A 20,258-nucleotide genomic window follows, 5' to 3' on the forward strand; every position below is an offset into this window, starting at 1 on the left:
TACACTATTGTGTATTATGATGTATTTTCTCCCATTAGTATCTATTGACCTTGCAACTCAAATTCACTCACTCTGTAGGCAGTTATAGTTTACAGCAGTTGGCAGAGGCATAATCCCATTGGAGTAGAGATGGAAATATTTTCTATTATTTTTACTGAGCAACTAAAAATATAGCTGGGAGCTTTAAGGTCTCTTTGAACTAGAATAGTAGACAGATAAGGAATGAGAATTTACCCAGAGCACCACAGTTTTATCTTCTGTGAACAACTACAGTAATATACACCCTTTCTCTTTGCTGCAGATGGCCAAAGAGGATGATGATAATTTAGTTATTTATAAAATTTATTTGCCACCCATCACGTTTCAAAGTGACTCTGGGTGGTTTACATCCAAGGATCCCAGAGCTATAAGTTTTACTTGCCAGTTTGCACTGTGAAAGATTTTTTTCTTTAGGAAATTTAACCTCTCGCTGCTAAATAAATTTGTGGAGTCCAATACGTTACAAGTGCAATTGGTGAAACTGTCCCATTTCATTTCATACTAGTTATTGACAATAAATTGTATAGTAAAAAACCCCCACTAATTCTCTTGGTCTTTGTACAAATGGTTTTGATGAGGATGATTGCTTCAAGAATTAGGTAGCACTGGAGGAATGCAGCAGAATGGTTATTGAGCGAATGACAGAGTTTGGCTGAGGAGATGAGCTAACTTCTTCAATAAAGATTCTGTGGGAAGTATTATTTCCCAGTATTACACTTCTGCTAGCATGTCACTGAGTCATTAGGCATCCACAGAAATACTAGAGAACTGTAATGCCAAATCAATCTGGGATTTATGTTTGAAAGAGTTGCTGACCAGTAATTAATTATTTGCGGGAAAGGCAACTGAACAGTAAAAGCAAAAAGAAAAATGGAGACCATTCTAAGCTAAAGAAGCTGAGAAGGTAGGGCATAAAGTACTGGAAAATGATAGCATCAAAGATAGCAAGATGAATCATGATAGACTTTCAGCCAAGCATGGCAGAGATAATTAACTTTTTATGCAATATTTTTGTAGGGTGAACAGTCATTAATCTGAGTCAAGGCCAGATGAAATGGAAATCAGTTAGTATGGGACGTCCAGTAGCAGTGGAGGTCAGAAAGAGTTCAGCAGGCAATGACAGTAACAGATCAAATATTTAGCCTGTATGATCTTAATGTACATGTAAGTTTATTTACCTCAGTGGCTATGGCTGGACTTAATGTGTGACCATTATTGTGTTATGGTGAAGACCATAGTAACAGATTATGGCTTCTTTCAAGTTGGGTTACTTTTAGATTCTGGTTATCACCCAAACAAGGTCTCAGGTTACACATTGTTTAAACATCCCCCCCCCACACACACATTTCTGGCATTCTGACAAAGAGCTACAGTAAGGAACTGCTCCTGGCTCATTTTAATCTTCAATGAGTATGTGGAGACTATTACTTCTGACAAGAAATTTGGGATAAAAAAAATAACATTACCTGATCAGAATAGCCTACTAAGGTAAAGGTAAAGGTTCCCCCGCACATGCGTGCTAGTCGTTTCCGACTCTAGGGGCCGGTGCTCATCTCCGTTTCAAAGCCGAAGAGCCAGCGCTTGTCCGAGGACGTCTCCGTGGTCATGTGGCCGGCATGACTAGACGCCAAAGGCGCACGGAACGCTGTTACCTTCCCACCGTAGTGGTCCCTATTTATCTACTTGCATTTTTACGTGCTTTCGAACTGCTAGGTTGGCAGAAGCTGGGACGAGTAACAGGCGCTCACTCTGTTACGCGGCACTCGGGATTCGACCCGCCAAACTGTCGACCTTCTGATCGAGAAGCTCAGCGTCCTAACCCACTGAGCCACCGCGTCCCTGAATAGCCTACTACTATAGTACTAACGTAGACACAGTTATACAGTATAGGCTGTAGGCCCTGTTCAAACTACAGACATTGAACTGAATCATGGGTGTCATATGAATACCATAATCAAGTCTCAGCTACTCCAAGAAACAAGTTGAATTTTAGTATCTCCCATCCATAAGAATTTTTAAGTATGGTCCCCTTCCATAACTCTAATTTCAGCAACAAAGTGGTTAACAGCATCATAACCCCAAGGTTCTGCTTCATCTTGGGCTGTGCCAGTGGTGGGATTCAGCCAGTTTGCACCACTTTGGCAGAACTGGTAGCTAAATGGACTTCCGGAAGCAGCATCCACACAGAGAACTGGTTGTTCACATATTTGAATCCCACCACTGGGCTGCGCCCTCTACAAGCATTCCTTGTGATTCCAGTATTCCACAAGTCAATAGTAATACTACAGTACTATACTACCAAATAACACTCCTTACTAGGTCCTTATTCATGCCATTATCTTTCAGCAAGCCCTAGACTGTGTCTTATACAACTATACCAACTTCTTTAAAAGAACCCTATATTAAAAAAATAAAAATAAAGTAAAGCAAATAAGATCAAATTAAGCCCTTACAGTTTTATTTTTAGACTAAGAACTGTGAGCCAGAAATGTTTTATTCCCATGAGCCCAAAGGATACTGCTGACAATAATTCTGGTGACTTCGTTTACTGTGTTATATTTTAGGAACATGATGTAAAATTTGATGACCATGGAATGATGGTGCTGGGCTGTGGACCATATCATATAGGTAAATCTTGCTTCTATAGCTTCTTCACTTTTTTTTCCAACTAAGAACTTTCTTTAGTTGGTACTCTCTTGTGTAATATCTTTTCCTGTAGTACTTGAATACTATATGCCAAATAATTGCTATTTCAGTGTCTTCAAGCATTTCATTTTGTAGGTTTTAGAATTAAATAACTGTTTTCCAGATGGAGAATGTAATGTAGTGGGTCCGACGCAAGGAAGAGACGCCAGCCGGAGTACATGTTCAGCTCTTTATTGGGGGGTAGCGTACTGGAGAACGAGGGTTACCTGGCCTCCTTAAATACCTAGCCAGGTAGGCGGACAGCCAATGGGGTTGGCCCTAGGTTTCCCGCCGAAACTAGGTTTCCTGCCAAAACCGTTCAGGCCAATGCCCCCTGGTGGCTGTTGCTATGCAGGTGCCTGCATACATAACACCCCTCCCCCTTAGAGAAGAACCACATAACAACTATAGAACAATATTACAACTTGTTACATAACTATATACACTGTGTGTTAATACAATGCAACTGTGGGGTGGTCACTTGCACACATAGTCCGCTAGGTATGCCGGTGCCCTGTGGGGTCTGGTGGACCATCTGGGTGTGGCTTGGCCCTGGACTTGGGTAGCGGGCTTGCGATGCCCTTGTGCTGGGTTGAGCAGCGTTGGTTGTAGGAGGCCATCCTCCTCTAGTTCTAATTCTGAGTCATTTTCGGTTGGGCTCAGTGGCGTAGAGTGGGGGGTGCAGGGGGGGCCGGCCGCACCGGGCGCAACATCTGGGGGGGTGCGCTCGCACTCGCAGCTCTCTGCCCCTGCCTGGCTCACTCACTCTCTCTCACTGCAGTGCTGGCTGTGCGAATCCGATCCGAGCCGCCGGGTCGCTGCCCACTGTGGAGGGGGGGGTGCAAATTACTTGCCTTGCCCCGGGTGCTGACAACCCACGCTACGCCACTGGTTGGGCTGACCTCCCCTGGGGGGTGGACCTCCCCTGGGGTGTGGCAGTCCTGTTGGCCGTGGTTGGTGTACTCAGGGACCCTTCCTCTGAGCTGGTCAATATGTCTCCTTATGTGTCGATCCCCCTCCACCCCCACGATGTAGGAGAGAGGCCCAGTTTTCTCAACCACAGTCCCCGGAATCCATGGATGCCCTGCCCCGTAGTTCCTTGCCAAAACCAGGTCCCCCACGTTGAGAACCCTGTGTGATGATGCTGATGCTGAGGACCTCTTTGTCTCTGCTGCCACTCGGTTGGGGTGCAAATGGTCAAGCTTGGTGATGAGGCGCCGTCCCCACCGTAGTTCTGCTGGGCTCTTTCCGGTGGCAACGCATGGTGTAGTGTGTTGGGCAAGCAGGAATTTCACCAGTCTGTGGTGCCAGTCCCTGCTAATGATGCGCCGGAGTGCGTCCTTGGTCGTCCTTACCATCCGTTCAGCTTGCCCGTTAGTCGATGGGTGGAAGGGCACGGAGGTGGCGTGCCTAATCCAATTTGCCTTCAAGAACGCCTGGAAATCAGTAGCAGTAAACTGAGGCCCGTTATCAGACACAATTACGTTGGGGAGACCGTGTGTGGCAAAGAGGGCTCAGAGCACCTGGATTGTCCTTGCTGAGGTCATGTTGGGGACAGGGACTACCTCCAACCACTTAGAGTGGCTATCCACTACCACTAAGAACAGTTGGCCCTGGAACGGCCCTGCATAGTCGATGTGAATGCGGGACCAGGGTGTGTGTGTGGCTTCCCACTTGTGCACTGGGGCGTGAGGCATCTCTGACCTGGATTTCTGTCATGTATAACAGGCCTTGACCCGATCCTCAATGTCCTTGTCCAGCCCTGGCCACCAGAGGTAGCTTCTGGCCAGTGCCTTCATCCTGACCACCCCTGGATGGGCTAGGATTTGTGTCGCTGGTGCCGGGTCTGGTTCAGTGGTGTCTATGGGTAGCCTACTTAGGCCATCTGCGTTGCCATCTCCTTCCCTGGCTTGTGCACCAGCTTGCAATTGTAAGCTGCAAGGAAGATGGACCACCGGAGCATTCTGGGGGACAGTATTTGGGGGGGTCTGCTTGTCCATTGTGAATAGGCCTAGCAGGGGCTTGTGGTCTGTGTAGACAGTGAACTCCCTGCTGTACAGATAATCATGGAACTTCTTGATTCTGGCCACGATTGCCAGGGCTTCCCTATCAATTTGGGCGTAGTTCCTCTCTGCTCCAGACAGCGTCCTGGAATAGTAGGCTATGGGGATTTGAGCCCCATTAGGCTCGAGGTGACTTAGTACTGCGCCAACACCATAAGGGGATGCATCACACGTGATGCATATGGGCTTTGTTTCGATGAAGTGGGTTACTGTGGACTTATCCGACAGTAGTACTTTTAAGGCTCTGAAACTTTGGTCGTGGGCAGAAGTCCAGACCCATGCTGCCTGCTTGTCCAGTAACCTGTGAAGTGGCTCTGCAATGGCTGCCTTGTGTGGAAGGAATGTGTGATAGAGGTTAAGCAGGCCCAGGAATGCCTGTAGCTCTGCCTTGTTCTTGGGTGTGGGTGCCAGTTTGATTGCCCTCACTTTGGACTCTGTGGGGTGGATTCCCTTGGCATCTACCCTGAATCCCAGAAATTCTGTGGATTGGACCCCTATGCTGCACTTCTCCCTCTTCAATTTGAGCCCAGCAGTGCGCAGCCTGGATAGGACCTCCCTCAGCCTACCTGCCAGTTTGTCCGTTGATGCTCCTGCGATCAGGACGTCATCAAAATAAGGACAAACCCTCGGAATGCTCCTGAGCGTCTTCTCCATGATCTCCTGGAAGATGCCAGGAGCTACGCTGATCCCAAACTGCAGCCTGTTCACCCTGAATGCTCCCCTGTGAGTCACTATCGTCTGGGCATCAGCCGTTGCCCGGGTGACCGTGAGTTGCTGGTACGCCTGCACAAGATTGAGCCTTGCAAAGATGGTGCCACCTTGGAGGGAAGCGAGAACGTGGCTGACCATGCAGGTTTAGGGCGTGGTTCACTGAGCACTTGTAGTCGGCACAAATCCTCACCTCCCCATTGAGTTTGAGTGGGGTGACTATCGAGGTCTCCCATTCCCCCCCATCTACGGGCTCTAAGATTCCCTGGGCCACCAGCTTATCCAGTTCGCACTCGATCTTTTGCTTGAGCGTGAAGGGAACTCGCCGTGGCCTGACCCTAATGGGGGGGAATGTTCGGGTTTAATTTGAATGAGATGGGGGGCCCTGTGTACCTGCCCAGCGTTCCATCAAAGACGTCTGCGAACTCTTTGCAGACGGCCTCGATGGATTCTTCCTGGATCCGGTGGATCCCGGAGACAACGATTCCCAGGGCCTCAAACCAGTCTAGGCCGACTAGGCTGGCTCTCCGGCCCTCTACCACTACAACCACCAGGTGCTCTTCGCGACTCTTAAACCCCACGGAAACGGTGGCCTCCCCCTTTACCTTGACCGGCGAGTTCTGGAAGTCGGTCAGGGCTAAATTTGTAGGCCATAATTTAATCTGCTGCTTGCTCTGGCCATTAATGTAGTTAAGGGTCTCGTCTGAAATGATGGAGACCGTGGATCCTGAGTCAAGCTCCATGCTGCAAGGAATGCCTTGCAAGTGGATTGTTAGTCTAATTTTGGGTTTGAGCAGCCGGCGGCTACCCGTGTGGTGGATGGCCAGACGGCTCTCAACGTAGCCAATTCGCGTTTTGGTCAGGGCCCCAGTACCTTCGAACGGCGATTCCTCCGGTTGCAGCTCATGGATCTCCTCTCAGGGGCGGCGGCTACGACAGACCATGGCTATGTGGCCTGTTTTCTTGCAGGCCCAACACGTGGCCAACCGGAACTTGCAGACGCTGCGCACGTGGGTTCCGCCGCACCCTGCGCACTTCAGCAAGTTGGTTGCATTGCTAGGGGGCCTGGGCTTGTCCAGGCATCCGCCTCGATGGTCGGGGGTCGACTTCCGCTGGAGGAGGTCGATGCTCTGTTCACCCTCGGCTGAGGCGACCTGCTGGTGGATGCTGGCTGCCTGGCTGCCGGGTTTGGCTTCCTGGACCACCTGGACGGCCCCGCAGGCCGCCTCGTGGGCCAGGATGGCGTCCTGGGCTTCCTGGAGCGAAACCTCCTCTTTCTCGAACAGGCGCTCCTGCAGCCTCGCATCCCATAGGCCACAAACCAGCCTGTCTTGTAGCCGCTCCTCCAAGTTCGAGAACTTGCAGGTGACGACGGCTTCTCGTAAGGCGGCGATGAAGTCAGCCCCGGACTCGTCAGGACACTGGTCCCTCTTCTCGAACTGGGATCGCGCAGCCAACTTGGACCGGCGGGGCTGGAAATTGGCATTCAGCTTAGCGACAAGGTCCCGGTACGAGACGGTATCGATGGCCTCTGGGGTGAACAGGTTAGCGGCGACCTCGAGGAGTGCGGGTCCGCCTAGGCAGAGCAGGGCTGCCGCTTTTGAGCCGTCTTCCGAGATTTGGTTAAACCTCATGTACAGCTCGACGTGTGACAGGTACCAGGCCCATTTCTCCAGGTGGCGGGTGTCGAACTCGCGGGGTTGCCCAGCTCGTGCCATCATCTCGTCGGTCGTTGTGGCGTGTGGTTCCGTTGCTCGCGTGGCGGCCTGGGCCGGTGTCTTGTGGTGGCCGGTTGCGGTGGCTGGCAGTCGCGTTGGGGAGGAAGGGAAAGATTCCTCTTTTCCTGCAGCGTGCGGTGCGTTCCCCTAGTGACTTCAGCTCTTCTGTCGGCAGTATCCCATCCTCGTCGCCACTGTAATGTAGTGGGTCCGACGCAAGGAAGAGACGCCAGCCGGAGTACGTGTTCAGCTCTTTATTGGGGGGGTAGTGTACTGGAGAATGAGGGTTACCTGGCCTCCTTAAATACCTAGCCAGGTAGGTGGACAGCCAATGGGGTTGGCCCTAGGTTTCCCGCCGAAACTAGGTTTCCCGCCAAAACCGTTCAGACCAACGACCCCTGGTGGCTGTTGCTATGCAGGTGCCTGCATACATAACAGAGAACTTCTAATATTGTAATTTAGAAATCCAAAAAAGCTTGTATAGAAATAAATCTTAAGGATTATAAAGATGTGATGATAGCAAATGGCCAGGGGATCTTCTCTTTTCCTCACTTTTCATAGCAATCCTCCCCCTTTTTGATTTATCTTTCTTTATACTTTAACAGAATTGATATTTATATGTATTGCATTAACATTTACTTCAAATAATGTTAACTAGCATTAGTATTTAGTTGAGATTTGAAATAACTAAAACTACTTTTATATTTCATTGATATGAAATATACTTAGAAGGACAGCTTCTGCTGAAAATATATCTGATTTCCTGAACTGAGTGCACAGTACATATATCTATATATGAAACCCACTTGGAAATTCCACCAAAAATGTGGAGATCAAATGTAAGGCAGAACCCATAAATATTTTCCACAAATATGGTGAATGCCTGGGCAGAAAATAAATTTATTCATTATGTTTTAGCTATGGTTTTAGATAAACCTTTTCTATTAAGACATATAAATGGCTTGCAGCCTGACCCATCATATGTTAAATTAATTTTAAGAAGCTGCTATTCAGTGGATTTATTAACTACCCAGAAATTCACAAAGGCACTTCTTTTATCAAGGTAATACATATTGTCAGTGGATGCAGGCATGATGTTACAGCTGCAAACTTTCTTCTTCTGACCTTGACATAGCAGTTGCTTTTAAAACCTCTGCCTAACTTTGTGTGTTAAAAGCTCCAACTCTTTTTTTTTGGCAGGAAGTAGTGTGGAGTTTGACTGGTGTGCTGTTTCTTGCATCCGCACCTTGCGTCAGCTCTCCAAGAAGACAGTTGTGGTAAACTGCAACCCAGAGACAGTGAGCACCGATTTTGATGAATGTGACAGACTTTACTTTGAGGAATTATCACTTGAGAGAATCTTGGACATTTACCAACAAGAGGTAATTCATTTTAAAAATGGTCCAAATATGTTCAACGTAAGGAAGATCAAGACCTCATAAAATAAGCTAAATCATTTTATATTTATTTTATTTTATTTCCCCTTTTAGCAGGGCATTTCTTAAAGTTACTAGTTTTAGATACTGACATCATATTTTACAACACATAGTTAATCCTAGCAACTGTTAAATAATGAATGCCAAATAAATATATAACTGTGTTTCAAAGATGACATATTGAACAATATTTATAAGCTAATTTAATTATTTCAGTTATTTATGCAATAAATTGTCCTGCCCTTGCTGGGCTTAATTTCAACCTGTGACAATGAAAGCAATTACACACATGCTTAATTTTAAGCTTGAGGACAATAGTGTTGATAAGGATGTAATTTTTCAACTGCGAAATATAAACTTAAGGACATCACACATGTATGTATGTGGGACATTATAATAACTTCATGAGATGTGTTGACTTTTTGTGATAGTCTGTCCTTTGTTAGAACTGCTCAAAATTGTTGTATTTTTTTAAATGCAAATTGGTTGAAACAAACAAATATTGCCATGTTTCTGAAAGTTCTGGGCGATCCTAAAAAGTTACAATACCTGCTCAGTTTTGTCCTTGTTTTCAGGGAAACCAGTGGAAGAGTTCTCAGCTTGACTATGTAAGAGATACCATTTGCAAATAAGACTAGCTGCTTTTCTGAAAAGATAGAGATGGATCATGTAATTAGAGATTCATGAATCTTAGTTTCATTAAGAGATGCTTCTGGGTTTATGTGGATATGAGGATGGATGCACTTAAAAAAACAGCTATCAATACTATTATTAATGGGATCTGTTCAAAAATGAAATAAGATTTTATCATATTGCCTTACCACCATGCATTTGGTTGCAAAGCTTAGATAAACCAAATATGGAGCTGCAATGAGTACCCAATTCTTTTGGATGGATTTTGGTGGAGGGAGGTGAAGGATTCTTCCAGAAGCTTGAAGAGTTTCTTCCCTTGCTTCCAAACATTTTGAGAGACCTACTGTTGGGGAAATGAAATGCTGCAATTGTTAGCAAATGTTGCATGTAACATTCTGTCTCTGGATTGCTCCTAGGCATGTGATGGCTGCATCATCTCTGTAGGAGGGCAGATCCCAAATAACCTAGCTGTGCCACTTTACAGAAATGGAGCTAAAATTATGGGAACCAATCCACTGCAGATTGATTGTGCAGAAGATAGATCTGTATTCTCAGCTGTTCTTGATGAGTTGCAGGTGGCCCAAGCACCCTGGAAAGCAGTCAGTTCCTTGGTGGGTAGAATTATTTGGAATCTGAATTTAATCACTAGTTGAAGCCAACATCCATGACATAATTTTTATCTGCTTAATTGGAAGGTTGCATTTATTCTTTGGCAATACTGTAGTACAGGGGTCTTCAACCTTGGCCCTTTTATGACTTGTGGACTTGAACTCCCAGAATTCCTCAGCCAGGAATTTTGGGAGTTGAAGTCCACAGGGCCAAGTTTGAAGACCCCTGTTGTAGTATAAAAAAATAAATAACAAAAAGCCTCCTTTCCCATAGGAAGATGGTTCAGCAACTTTTTTTTTTCTCATGTCATCCTCCTTGTCAGAGAGTTTGATTTAAAAAGTTAGAAAGAAAGAATGATTAGCAGAATTGCAAGTAATGAGTTTGAGCCTCATTGAAGTAGAAAATGTTGGAGGACTCACGTTTTCTGCAGATTTATCCAAATGCAGTGATATGAAAATCTTCAGGATGGGGAAGGTTATATTTAGTGTTAACAATATTATAAATAAAGTATATTTTCCAATTCTTTAGGAAGATGCTGTGGAATTTGCAAACTCAGTTGGCTACCCTTGCTTGTTGAGACCTTCGTATGTTTTGAGGTAAAGCATGTTCTATAAGCACAAGCTGAAATTCTTGCTTTGCTTGATTAAACTGAATATATTGTGATATTAAAGTGCCATACTTAGAAATTTAACAGATTTACCATCTAGCAGCTGGACATCTAATGAATGTAAAGACTGAAATATTTATCTTGTTGGCTGCTTGCTTAGTAAACTGGAAATATGCCTTTTAGATTTAACATTGTCATGAAAACTTTAAGATATGTTAGGTAAAGTATACTCTTCAAACACAAACTGTGAACTGTGCTTATTTTTTGCCACTTTTATCAATGCAGGTTTGGGATCATCTGCTTCCTGGTATCCTTATTATACCCAGCTAACTGTAGAGTCTATTTGTTATCCCTAAAACTGTTCTCTTTTGTGTCTTCATTTTCCTCTTATCTTTAATTTAAAAGATTCGGACATATACTCACAAAAACACAATAGAAGTTTAGGAGGATCAAATAATGCTTCTAATTCCCTTTTCAATGGTGGCTACCTAGATGCTTCAAAAAATCCAATGTTAGCAGCAGATAAAGGCAATCATGCCCACATATTCTTTGACCCGAAACATATCCAGCATACTAAAAGACATTGATTCCAAATATGGGCTTTCCATTTAGCTACCATATTTGTTAACAGAATTTATCCATGAACTTGTGTGTGTGTGTTTGTATATACATAGGAGAAACAAATTCATGTACATATGATACAATAAACATCTGATGTTTATTTCCACTCCTTTTTTTCCTTCCTTCTACATCTTTGCTTCATTTTTAGTTAGTTTGCCTAGAACTTATTCAGAGTCATTCACTGTCTTACTCTCTACTCACTTGGTTCACATTTCTCTGAGCAAATCAGTCTATACCAAGAAAGGCCTTTCACGATTGCTACTGACACTATGGTGTACTTGATGGCATGACTGACCAGGCCTTAAGAGCTTATACTGAGAAATTCTGAGGCCTTTTATGGCTTGAATCTCAAGCTGAAAAACAACACCGTCAAATTGGTTCCTATAAATAGTCCACAAAATCTCTCTTTCCAATGCCAGGAAAGGATGATTTCTTAACTGGAAAATTGAGTTTTGTAGCTTCAAGGCCCTGGAAGGTACTGGCAGTAAAATGATCATTCTCTGTAGCCAATGTTCCTACAGATGGGCTTATTTTGTTTGTCTGTTCAGCAGCTTATTTAATCTCTCAAATATCCATGACTATGTCCATTGCATATTAAGGACATATTGGAACAACATCTATCCTTTCCTGACTCATATAAACATTAGCTCTAGCCACTAATATCTGGAAAAGCAGCACGTTAAATAACAAATGTTAATTAAGTTGCATATCACGAAGGTTCTACATATTACCCATCCCCCAAAGCAGGGATTTATTTACAATATATTATCCTGTTTGATATAATGCAGCTGGATCCCACATCAAGTTCAAGTGGCCTGCTTTGAACCAAGTTTGTAGTTGTTCCAAACTGAACCAGAACTTCTATAAAGTAGTCCAGATTAAGGAAGGAACCCTGTCAATTTTGGGGCACTTTGGTTGGCTGTAGAAATGTAGAATGCAGACTTTGAAAAAATTGCAAGAGTTCTTGCATATTTTCCCCAAAAGCAGGATATGGAGTGTAATAAAAAAGAGTGGATTCAAATGACTAACAAATCTACTTTCTAATTGTATAAAAGGATTCTTCAAGGGCTTTCCAATTACTGTTTTGGAGCCAATATTTGCCTACAGTGATATGATATAAAGAAGCACACTAAATGGCAATTTGCAGTGCCATTTGAAATGGCCATGGAAATCACTAGTAGATTTTATACATGGTTTCCAAATCAAACTATTTCCTGCAAGGGATCATCTGTGATGCTGTTTTAGGAACAATACCCAAAGCAAAAATGGCAGATGTCTTAGAATAATACATCTTTTTTGTAAGTTGTGAAAAGAAAAAGAAAAAGAGAAGAAAAAAAGGATGCCTTAATGGAGATTGCAGATTTCACTGACATTGCTGTATAACCAATCCTTTTTGTCATCCAATTTGTAAGACTTTTTTTTTACATAAGGTTCATCCTTGTGGTCTGAAATTAGCAGGGTTATTTCCAGAGGAGAGGCAGATATTGTGTAGTTTTAAATGCAACACATTTATAGACAATATTTAACCACGGGGAAACCAGAATTTAAACAAAATTCCAAAACTTCTGTACCTGTTTTTTTCCAAACTGGGCACTCTTTATCTTTTCAGGAGGCTGGGGGGGCAGTAGGGGGTCAAAAAATTCAAGAAGGCAGCCACAATCATGTGATCAGCACTTTGCCATTCTTAATGTGGATTGCAAGAGATGTAAGGGGCGGGGCTTGAATCATATTGTTGGAGCCACTATTGTGTCTTTTTTTACCGCTCTCTCCCTTGTCAAAAGGGTTTATGCTTTCTGTACATTTAATCCCATTTTGTTCTTACAAAAATACCTGGCAGTTTGTATTCTTCCCATGCTAATCCACAGAAGACTCAAATCACAGTTTGTATTGGGCCCCAACCCATGCAGACAATCTTTAGAGATTGACATGAAGTTCCCATTTTCAGATGCCCCAATCAGAACCTGCAATAAGGATTAAAAAAAAAGAAACTGATAATCATCCATAAGGTTTAAAATTCTAAATAAGTCAGAAAAATATATCACAGAGATATGGCATATTCTGATTAATATAAATGCATCCAGATGACTTTCAGTAATCTAAAATATCATTCCAATTTTATTTTATTTTTTTTAAAAAACAAACTTGGTTTCCATAATTTTCTAGTCTAGGATGTTTCCCAAATAAAAATCTAAGTCTGAAAAAAAGATGCTGCTGCAATAAGGAGTCATCTAACCAATCTTAATGGAGCTGTTCACTCTGTAGCATCTCTTTTTTTAAGATCTCACAGAAGCCTAAAAATGGAAGCTACTCTAAACAATAGTAGAAAGGAACTCTTTCAAAGTTCAGAGTCTGAAGATTATATGCTGAATGTTTGTCCCCAGCACGAGTCACCAATTTGACTGCCCTTGCTCTTCCTATTTCCCATCTGACAGTGAATATGCATGGATAGGAGGACCACAAAAGACTGTTGAGTGATTAGCCACGTTCAAAACTAGGCAGATAAATGTCAAAACAGACTTCCTGACACGTGGAAGAACTTGAATCCTGAAGAATTACCTTTAAATGTCAGCAGTCTTCAGCATTCTGGTAATTTATCATAGCATGTTATTAACTCATAAAAAAGTGAGGAAGGGAGGAAAAAACCCCTTTGAATGATGGTACCTTTGAAAGAAGCCCTAAGAATGTTCACACTCTCAAGCCTCATCTTTCCACTTTCATTTCTTACTGCCTCTTAGAGACAGGTATATTTACATCATGTTGACAATATTTTGAGTTAGGTGCTTCTATGTGAAAATGCTCCCCCACCCCATTACTATTTTCTATCCAATACATGCTGTGGTAGCTGCTTTATTTCCAAGACATAGTTGAGAAAAACAAAGAGAGGCAGTGGCAATGAGTTGAATCAATGTGCAGGAATATTCTAAATATCCCTCTCGAAAGCTTAATGCAGCGAAGAGCTTTTTCATAGATGAGAGGATTGGAAGAGAAATAGAATTTACTGAGCACAGTTTGCAAGTGCAAATGGAAACTGAGTTGAAGCTTTCCAATAACAAAAGAAAAGTGAACTATCAGTCTGAAGGAGGCAACCCGGACACTGAATGAAGCAGAAAGAATATTTAAGCAGAAAAAGGCAGTTCTATTATAGTGTAGCTGGACACTATAAGGATATGTGAATTCAATTAACTATGAATTAACATTAAAAAATTCAAACAAACCCATTTTTAAATTGGATTTTAAAGCAGTCCAATTATTCCTAAAATGGAAAAGTTTAATCTATGGATTATTTAAAATTGTTTTGAAAATAAATTCTTATCTTCACAAAGATATTTACCCCCCCCCCCCGTTCAATTTTGTTCAATTTTCGGAAACTACCTGGACAAGTCCTTGCAGTTTTCTTAGCAAGGTTTTTCAGAAGTGGCTTGCCATTGTCTACTTCCTAAGGCTGAAAGAAAGTGATTGGCTCAAGATGGCTTTGTACCTAAGGCAGGACTAGAATACACTGTCTCCTGGTTTCTAGATTGATGCCTTAACCACTACATCAAACTGGATCTCATTTGACATGTACCTTTAACCTAATTTTAACTGGAATTGAAATATTATTTCCACCTGGACTCCAACTGGATTTAAATAACAGCTTTCTATATTCTTATAAGCATTGTATAAAATATTATTTTCAACAGGGGTCAAAATTATGCACATGCTGCAAAGTAATAGCTAGGTAAACAAAATGTATCTGCAATGCCAAATGTGTTTTGAATGCCAGTCTTTCACAGCTGAAAAAGTGTTCCATGGATCAATCAGACAGTTGAATTTGTTGTCTTGAAGTCAATGATCAGCAGCAAGAATTAAATGTGCTCTTTGTTTGCATAATTGATTCCAGTGAGATTTTTCCTTGTATTTCCCCCCCCCCAATGATTTAGAAGGAAACTGGCAGCACATTTTCCCAACAACAAATTTTATTAAAAGACATAATTATTTGTGAGCTGCAGCTGACTTCATCAGGTGCCTCAGATGCACAAAAGGTTATGCCTTTTAATAAAGTTTGTTAGAAAAGATGCTACCAGATTCTTTCTAACTTTTTTTGTCACCAAACATTAACATAGGTTTTACAATTTTAAAAGGGGAAAATTCAACTGAACCCAGGGCAACTTTTTGAGGGATACATATTTTTTTTCTTCTGAAGTCTGCACATTTCAGCATCTATTTATTTTTAAAAATGGCAAAACAACTATGCAAATAGCATATTTGGCTTGTGAATTATCTGTCTAACTATTTTCCATGGTTTTTCAGAACCATCTCACCATGCATTCCAGCTGACAAAATGTCGAATACAAAAAAGTGTTGAGATAACTATGATAATTTATTTTGGCATTAAATTTTAATAGCACAATTATTTTAAAATTGCATTGACCAGATCTTATGTAAACCAGTCACAAAGACTCAGTGCCCTTAAGTTAGACCATGTTTTACAAAGAAGCATTTCTGGCAAACATCAAGTTGTGTTTGAAAAGACTGAATAAGAAGTTTTGCTAGGAAAGTGTTTCTCAGACTTGGCAATTTTAGGATATGTAGACTTCAAATCCCAGAATTCTCCAGCCAGGCTGAGAAACCCTGTTCTAGAATATCTCCTATACAGCTGAATGATTCACAGCTCCTGGTTATTAATCTAGATCCCCCCTTTCTTTTACTTCTTTGGCGTATTCTTAGGCCCATTCTCATGTTAGTGGTAAATAAAGAATAATACTGCTTTCTTGTAGAGAACAATTCTTTCAGCTTTTCAGATCCTTAGATACAAGAAATTTTTGAATCTAAAACTGTTTTCTTTTATCTTTCTCATTAGTGGTTCAGCAATGAATGTAGTACATACAGAGAAAGAAATGAAGAAGTTCTTGGCAGAGGCAACCAGAGTTTCACAGGTATTACACCAAGTTTTTCTTCCCTTCTCACTGCCACAAGTAAACTATTAACATTTTCAATTAAACTATCCTCATTTTTTTTGTACATTTGAATACTGATTGTTTCAGGATGTGAGGTAATTGAACACATTTAACTTAATTATCCATTTCTAATTGATCCATTTTGTTCTGTCTATATTTGTAACGAGTATTGTACTGCAGTTGTCTCTAGATAATTCACAGGAAACAGACCTGATTTCTAAAATTTTCTTTATATTCTTACTAACATGTTGGTGGCAAATTCTGGAGAGATAATCATATCTCAGTCCAGAGTCATATTCCTGTTCCATAGCTGTGCTTCATAGAAGAATTTAGAAATTTAGGAATAACTTAGCTTCTATTTCTTTTATACAACATTCAACAACGCTGTGTTTCTGCTGAGTTGCTTCTGTAATTGTCACTGACCTTGATGTTTTATGTATGATAGAGCTGTAGGATCGGTAGGTAATCCCTTAACATGATTAAAGATGTCTAAGGATGCTTACCAGCATAACCAATCTCTAATTACCTGGACATCCTGCTTTTGATCTGAGCAGAGAAAGCCAAATCAGGTTGGATTATATAATAGTGTATACTGCACCCTCTGGGAAATTCTGTGGTGGGGAATAGCTGGAAAGAACTGTGAAATGTAAACATCATCGCCCACTCCCCTCCATCCTGTTCAGGATCTACAGTTAATTCTTTATGCGGTGGAACAAATGGGAGCCAGCTGTAGGACAGGGAGGCAGTGTTTTCATTTAGAAACAGAAGAGCACTGCAGTACAAAGGTATTTTGCTTCAGGGTTGGCAGAAAGTTCTAATTCAACTGAACAGACTAATCTATATTCATCCAGGCAGTCAATTTTATAGGTTGGCACTGATTTGGAAAGTTATGGCTGTTTTAAATCTCTTTAAGGAAAGAACTGGGGAGAGGCTTGCTGAAGGCTAGACGTGATTGGGTGACTTGATACTTCTTGCCAGCAGGCATCAGGGAAGAAAGGAGCCCCTTTTCTACCATTTTTGGCAAATGCAAACAGTGGACATCGGGAGCAGAGGCCCCATAGAGTTGGAAACATTCACTTCAGGGGCAGTAAACAAGGAAATAAACAAAATCTGCCTTTTAACCGACATTGAGGAATGTTTTGCCCTATTTTAAATATATCTTAAAGCAGATGATGTTACGTTTTAAAATAAACCACTTCTCTGTCACCTGTCTTGTGGACCACTTTTGCTTGGAGAGTTCCTGTGGGCCTTTTGCATGGTGTTAAAGATCCATATGTTCCCACAAGCATTTGGGTGGGGAGGTTAAGGACCCCTCCTTATCTGATTGCATTGTCTTAGTAATTGGAAGATCAATGGTTTTTCAACCCCAGGGATCTTTTAGAGAGATCCTGTTTCCTAAAGTGTGGTCCTAAGACCCCTGGAGATCCCCAGATTCTTTCTTCAAAAATCAAAATTATTTGCCAGCCTATGTTAAAAATAAAACAATATTAAAATCCAATCAAATAGTCATGAGAAGCAAAGACATCAATTTAATTTTTCATTAAATATTGATAAATATTGGTAAATACAACCCAAACAAACAAAAGCTCTTTTGGGGCCCTCCAAAATTTTTAAAAGTGGAAAGGTGTCCTGAGAGTAAATGTTTAAGAAACACTACTTTAGAGCAGGATGCTTTTGGAATAGTACTACTTTTGGAATACTGATTTTATGAACTATGTTATTGAATTTTTTGGTTTTTCATTTGTACATTGTCCAGAATAATCTTGATGGGATATGGGACCAAAGAAATGGTTTACATACATACATACACACATACATACACACACACACACTGGGCAGAAGTTAAAAACATTCCCCTTGTCATGGACACATTTGGACTTTATTTTCTCTTGACAGTACAGAAGGTAAGGATCAGATTAAAAAATAGGCAGCACATTCTTTCCAAGACTGACCTTTTGTCGGGACTTCAGCTTTCAAAAATGAGCCAGCCAGCAGCTTCTATCAAGCCACTTAGACTAGATTTTCAAGAGCTTAACACCCAACATACCAATCACTTTTGGACATCTGGTTCCAGCTGGGAGCACTCTCCTTTTTAGAAAATGTGGTGCTATGTGTGATTGGCTTAGTGTCACACACTGAATGTGTGTTGAGAATCAGAAATACAGTTAAGATTTATTGAGGGCTCCTTCTGTGCCTGCCTGGCTTCCTGGACCATGAGATTGCCATCAGGGCTGCCTCCCCATCACAGTCCCTTGACTGATGCTGCCAAGATTTCAGACACAGAGAAAAGTGGCAAACAAGAAAATTCTGGAATTATTCCAAATGAAAGCTGTTAGCAGGTAGTTCTGAAAAACAATTTGACTAGAAATTATACAATTCTGAATGATAGTCCATGAAAATGTATAGCCATGGTAGGGCATCCATAATGGGAGAAATATTGGGACAAGACTGGGACAGAATATCAGGCACTTATACAGCAGAATGAGTAGGAAAAATGCCAGATGCTGCAGACTCAGCTTACTGTATTTTGAAGCCAGTAATTTAAATCTAAATTTCTCCTCTACAACTCAATTGAATCAAAGCAGATGGTAGCATCTAGCCAGTTACAACTGTTTTCAAAGGGCTAAGTTGTGTTATCGCTTGAACAGGAGACCACCAGGAAATCACAGGGATGTAGACTAGCCAAATAAATAAATAAATAGTAAGGGCAATGGCAAATCAGTGGTAAATTCCGTATTGCTGTGGACATGTCCTTATATTTACCAGGAACTAAAACAGACTTAAGGAAAAGTTTACTACTGAAGTCCAGAATCTCCCTAACACTGTGCCACTGGGAAGAAAGACTTTAAAAAAATATCCTTTCCCCTGTATTTCCCTCATTATTTCCTATGCTGTTTTTCTCATCCAGTCCTCATTACTGCTCTCATCTTTCCTTTCTCCTTGCCTTGTCACATCTCATCAACATTTTACTTATTCTCAATCTTGCCAAACACAGGTGGGGAAAGAGTTATACCCAGTCAGGTTTCTGGTAGCTTGGTATGATGTGCCTTTTATTTCTTCAGCTTTTCCACCAGATTTCTTTCCAGCCAATTCAGAGAGCTAACTTTGCTCTTTATTTCTTATCCTGCTTGTTGAAGAGAAGTGTTTTGTGCATTATAATTCCTATAGAATACCAACTCCATGTTACAATGTACAAAACAATAATAAATCCCTTTCCTGAGCTGCTTGGGATTTTAATTTTCACAAAGAGGAAAGAACCAGAAGAGGACTGTAAAGAGTCTTACTTCTTGCAACATTTGGCTAAAGTTGACCAGGACATCAATTGTGGGTGTTTATAATACATTTATAGAAAAGCTAGGAAAGCTGAAAAATGGTGCCAAGGTCTCTTCAGGAATTGTGGATTCTAAGTAAGAATGTTGCATTCTTAACAAGTTCTAAGCATGTCGGTCAACCAGGAAAAATATCCAGACTCCTTAAGAAGTGAGAAAATGATAAGGATAGATAAGGATGTACAGTTTTTTTTAAAAAAGACAAGACTGTCAGGGCATTGGCAAATAAAAACGGGATGTAAAAGTTTAAGGAAGATTATCAAATGATGATAGAGATGTGACAAGACAGATGGGGGGGAATGCAGAAACCCAGGCAAGACATAACCAAAGGATGTTGTTGTTGTTAGTTGCTAACTTGTGTCCGACCCATTGCGACCCCATGGACAACGTTCCTCCAGGTCTTCCTGTCCTCCACCATCTTCTGGAGTCCATTTAGGCTCACGCCTACTGCTTCAGTGACTCCATCCAGCCACCTTATTCTCTGTCGTCCCCTTCTTCTCTTGCCCTTAACTTTCCCCAGCATTAGGTTCTTCTCCAGTGAGTCCTTCCTTCTCATTACGTGGCCAAAGTATGTGAGTTTCAACTTCAGGATCTGGCCTTCTAAAGAGCAGTCAGGGTTTATCTCCTCTAGGACTGACCAGTTTGATCGCCTTGCAGTCCAAGGGACTCGCAGGAGTCTTCTCCAGCACCATAGTTCAAAGGCCTCAATTCTTTGGCGCTCATCCTTTTTTATGGTCCAACTTTCACTGCCATACATTGCAACAGGGAAGACCATAGCCTTGACTATACGCACTTTTGTTGGGAGGGTGATGTCTCTGCTTTTTAGTGTGCTGTCTAGATTTGCCATGGCTTTCCTCCCCAGGAGCAAGCGTC

General features: G+C 41.9%; 1 protein-coding gene across 1 annotated transcript in view; it reads left to right on the top strand.

The window, feature by feature from the left end:
• The window catches only part of CPS1 (carbamoyl-phosphate synthase 1), a gene marked incomplete at its 3' end in the record, with an annotated part of 181,118 nt that overhangs the window by 118,331 nt on the left and 42,529 nt on the right, over window positions 1-20,258 (top strand). Inside the window, exons 24-28 of the mRNA XM_081313498.1 lie at window positions 2,604-2,667; window positions 8,414-8,595; window positions 9,699-9,893; window positions 10,420-10,487; window positions 15,960-16,035. Coding sequence (XP_081169624.1) covers window positions 2,604-2,667; window positions 8,414-8,595; window positions 9,699-9,893; window positions 10,420-10,487; window positions 15,960-16,035 — 585 coding nt within the window. The remainder of the gene's footprint in view (window positions 1-2,603; window positions 2,668-8,413; window positions 8,596-9,698; window positions 9,894-10,419; window positions 10,488-15,959; window positions 16,036-20,258) is intronic.

The sequence above is a fragment of the Vipera berus genome, assembly GCF_964194415.1.
Source record: "Vipera berus genome assembly, chromosome: 1".
In the NCBI taxonomy this organism is placed as follows: Eukaryota; Metazoa; Chordata; class Lepidosauria; order Squamata; family Viperidae; genus Vipera; species Vipera berus.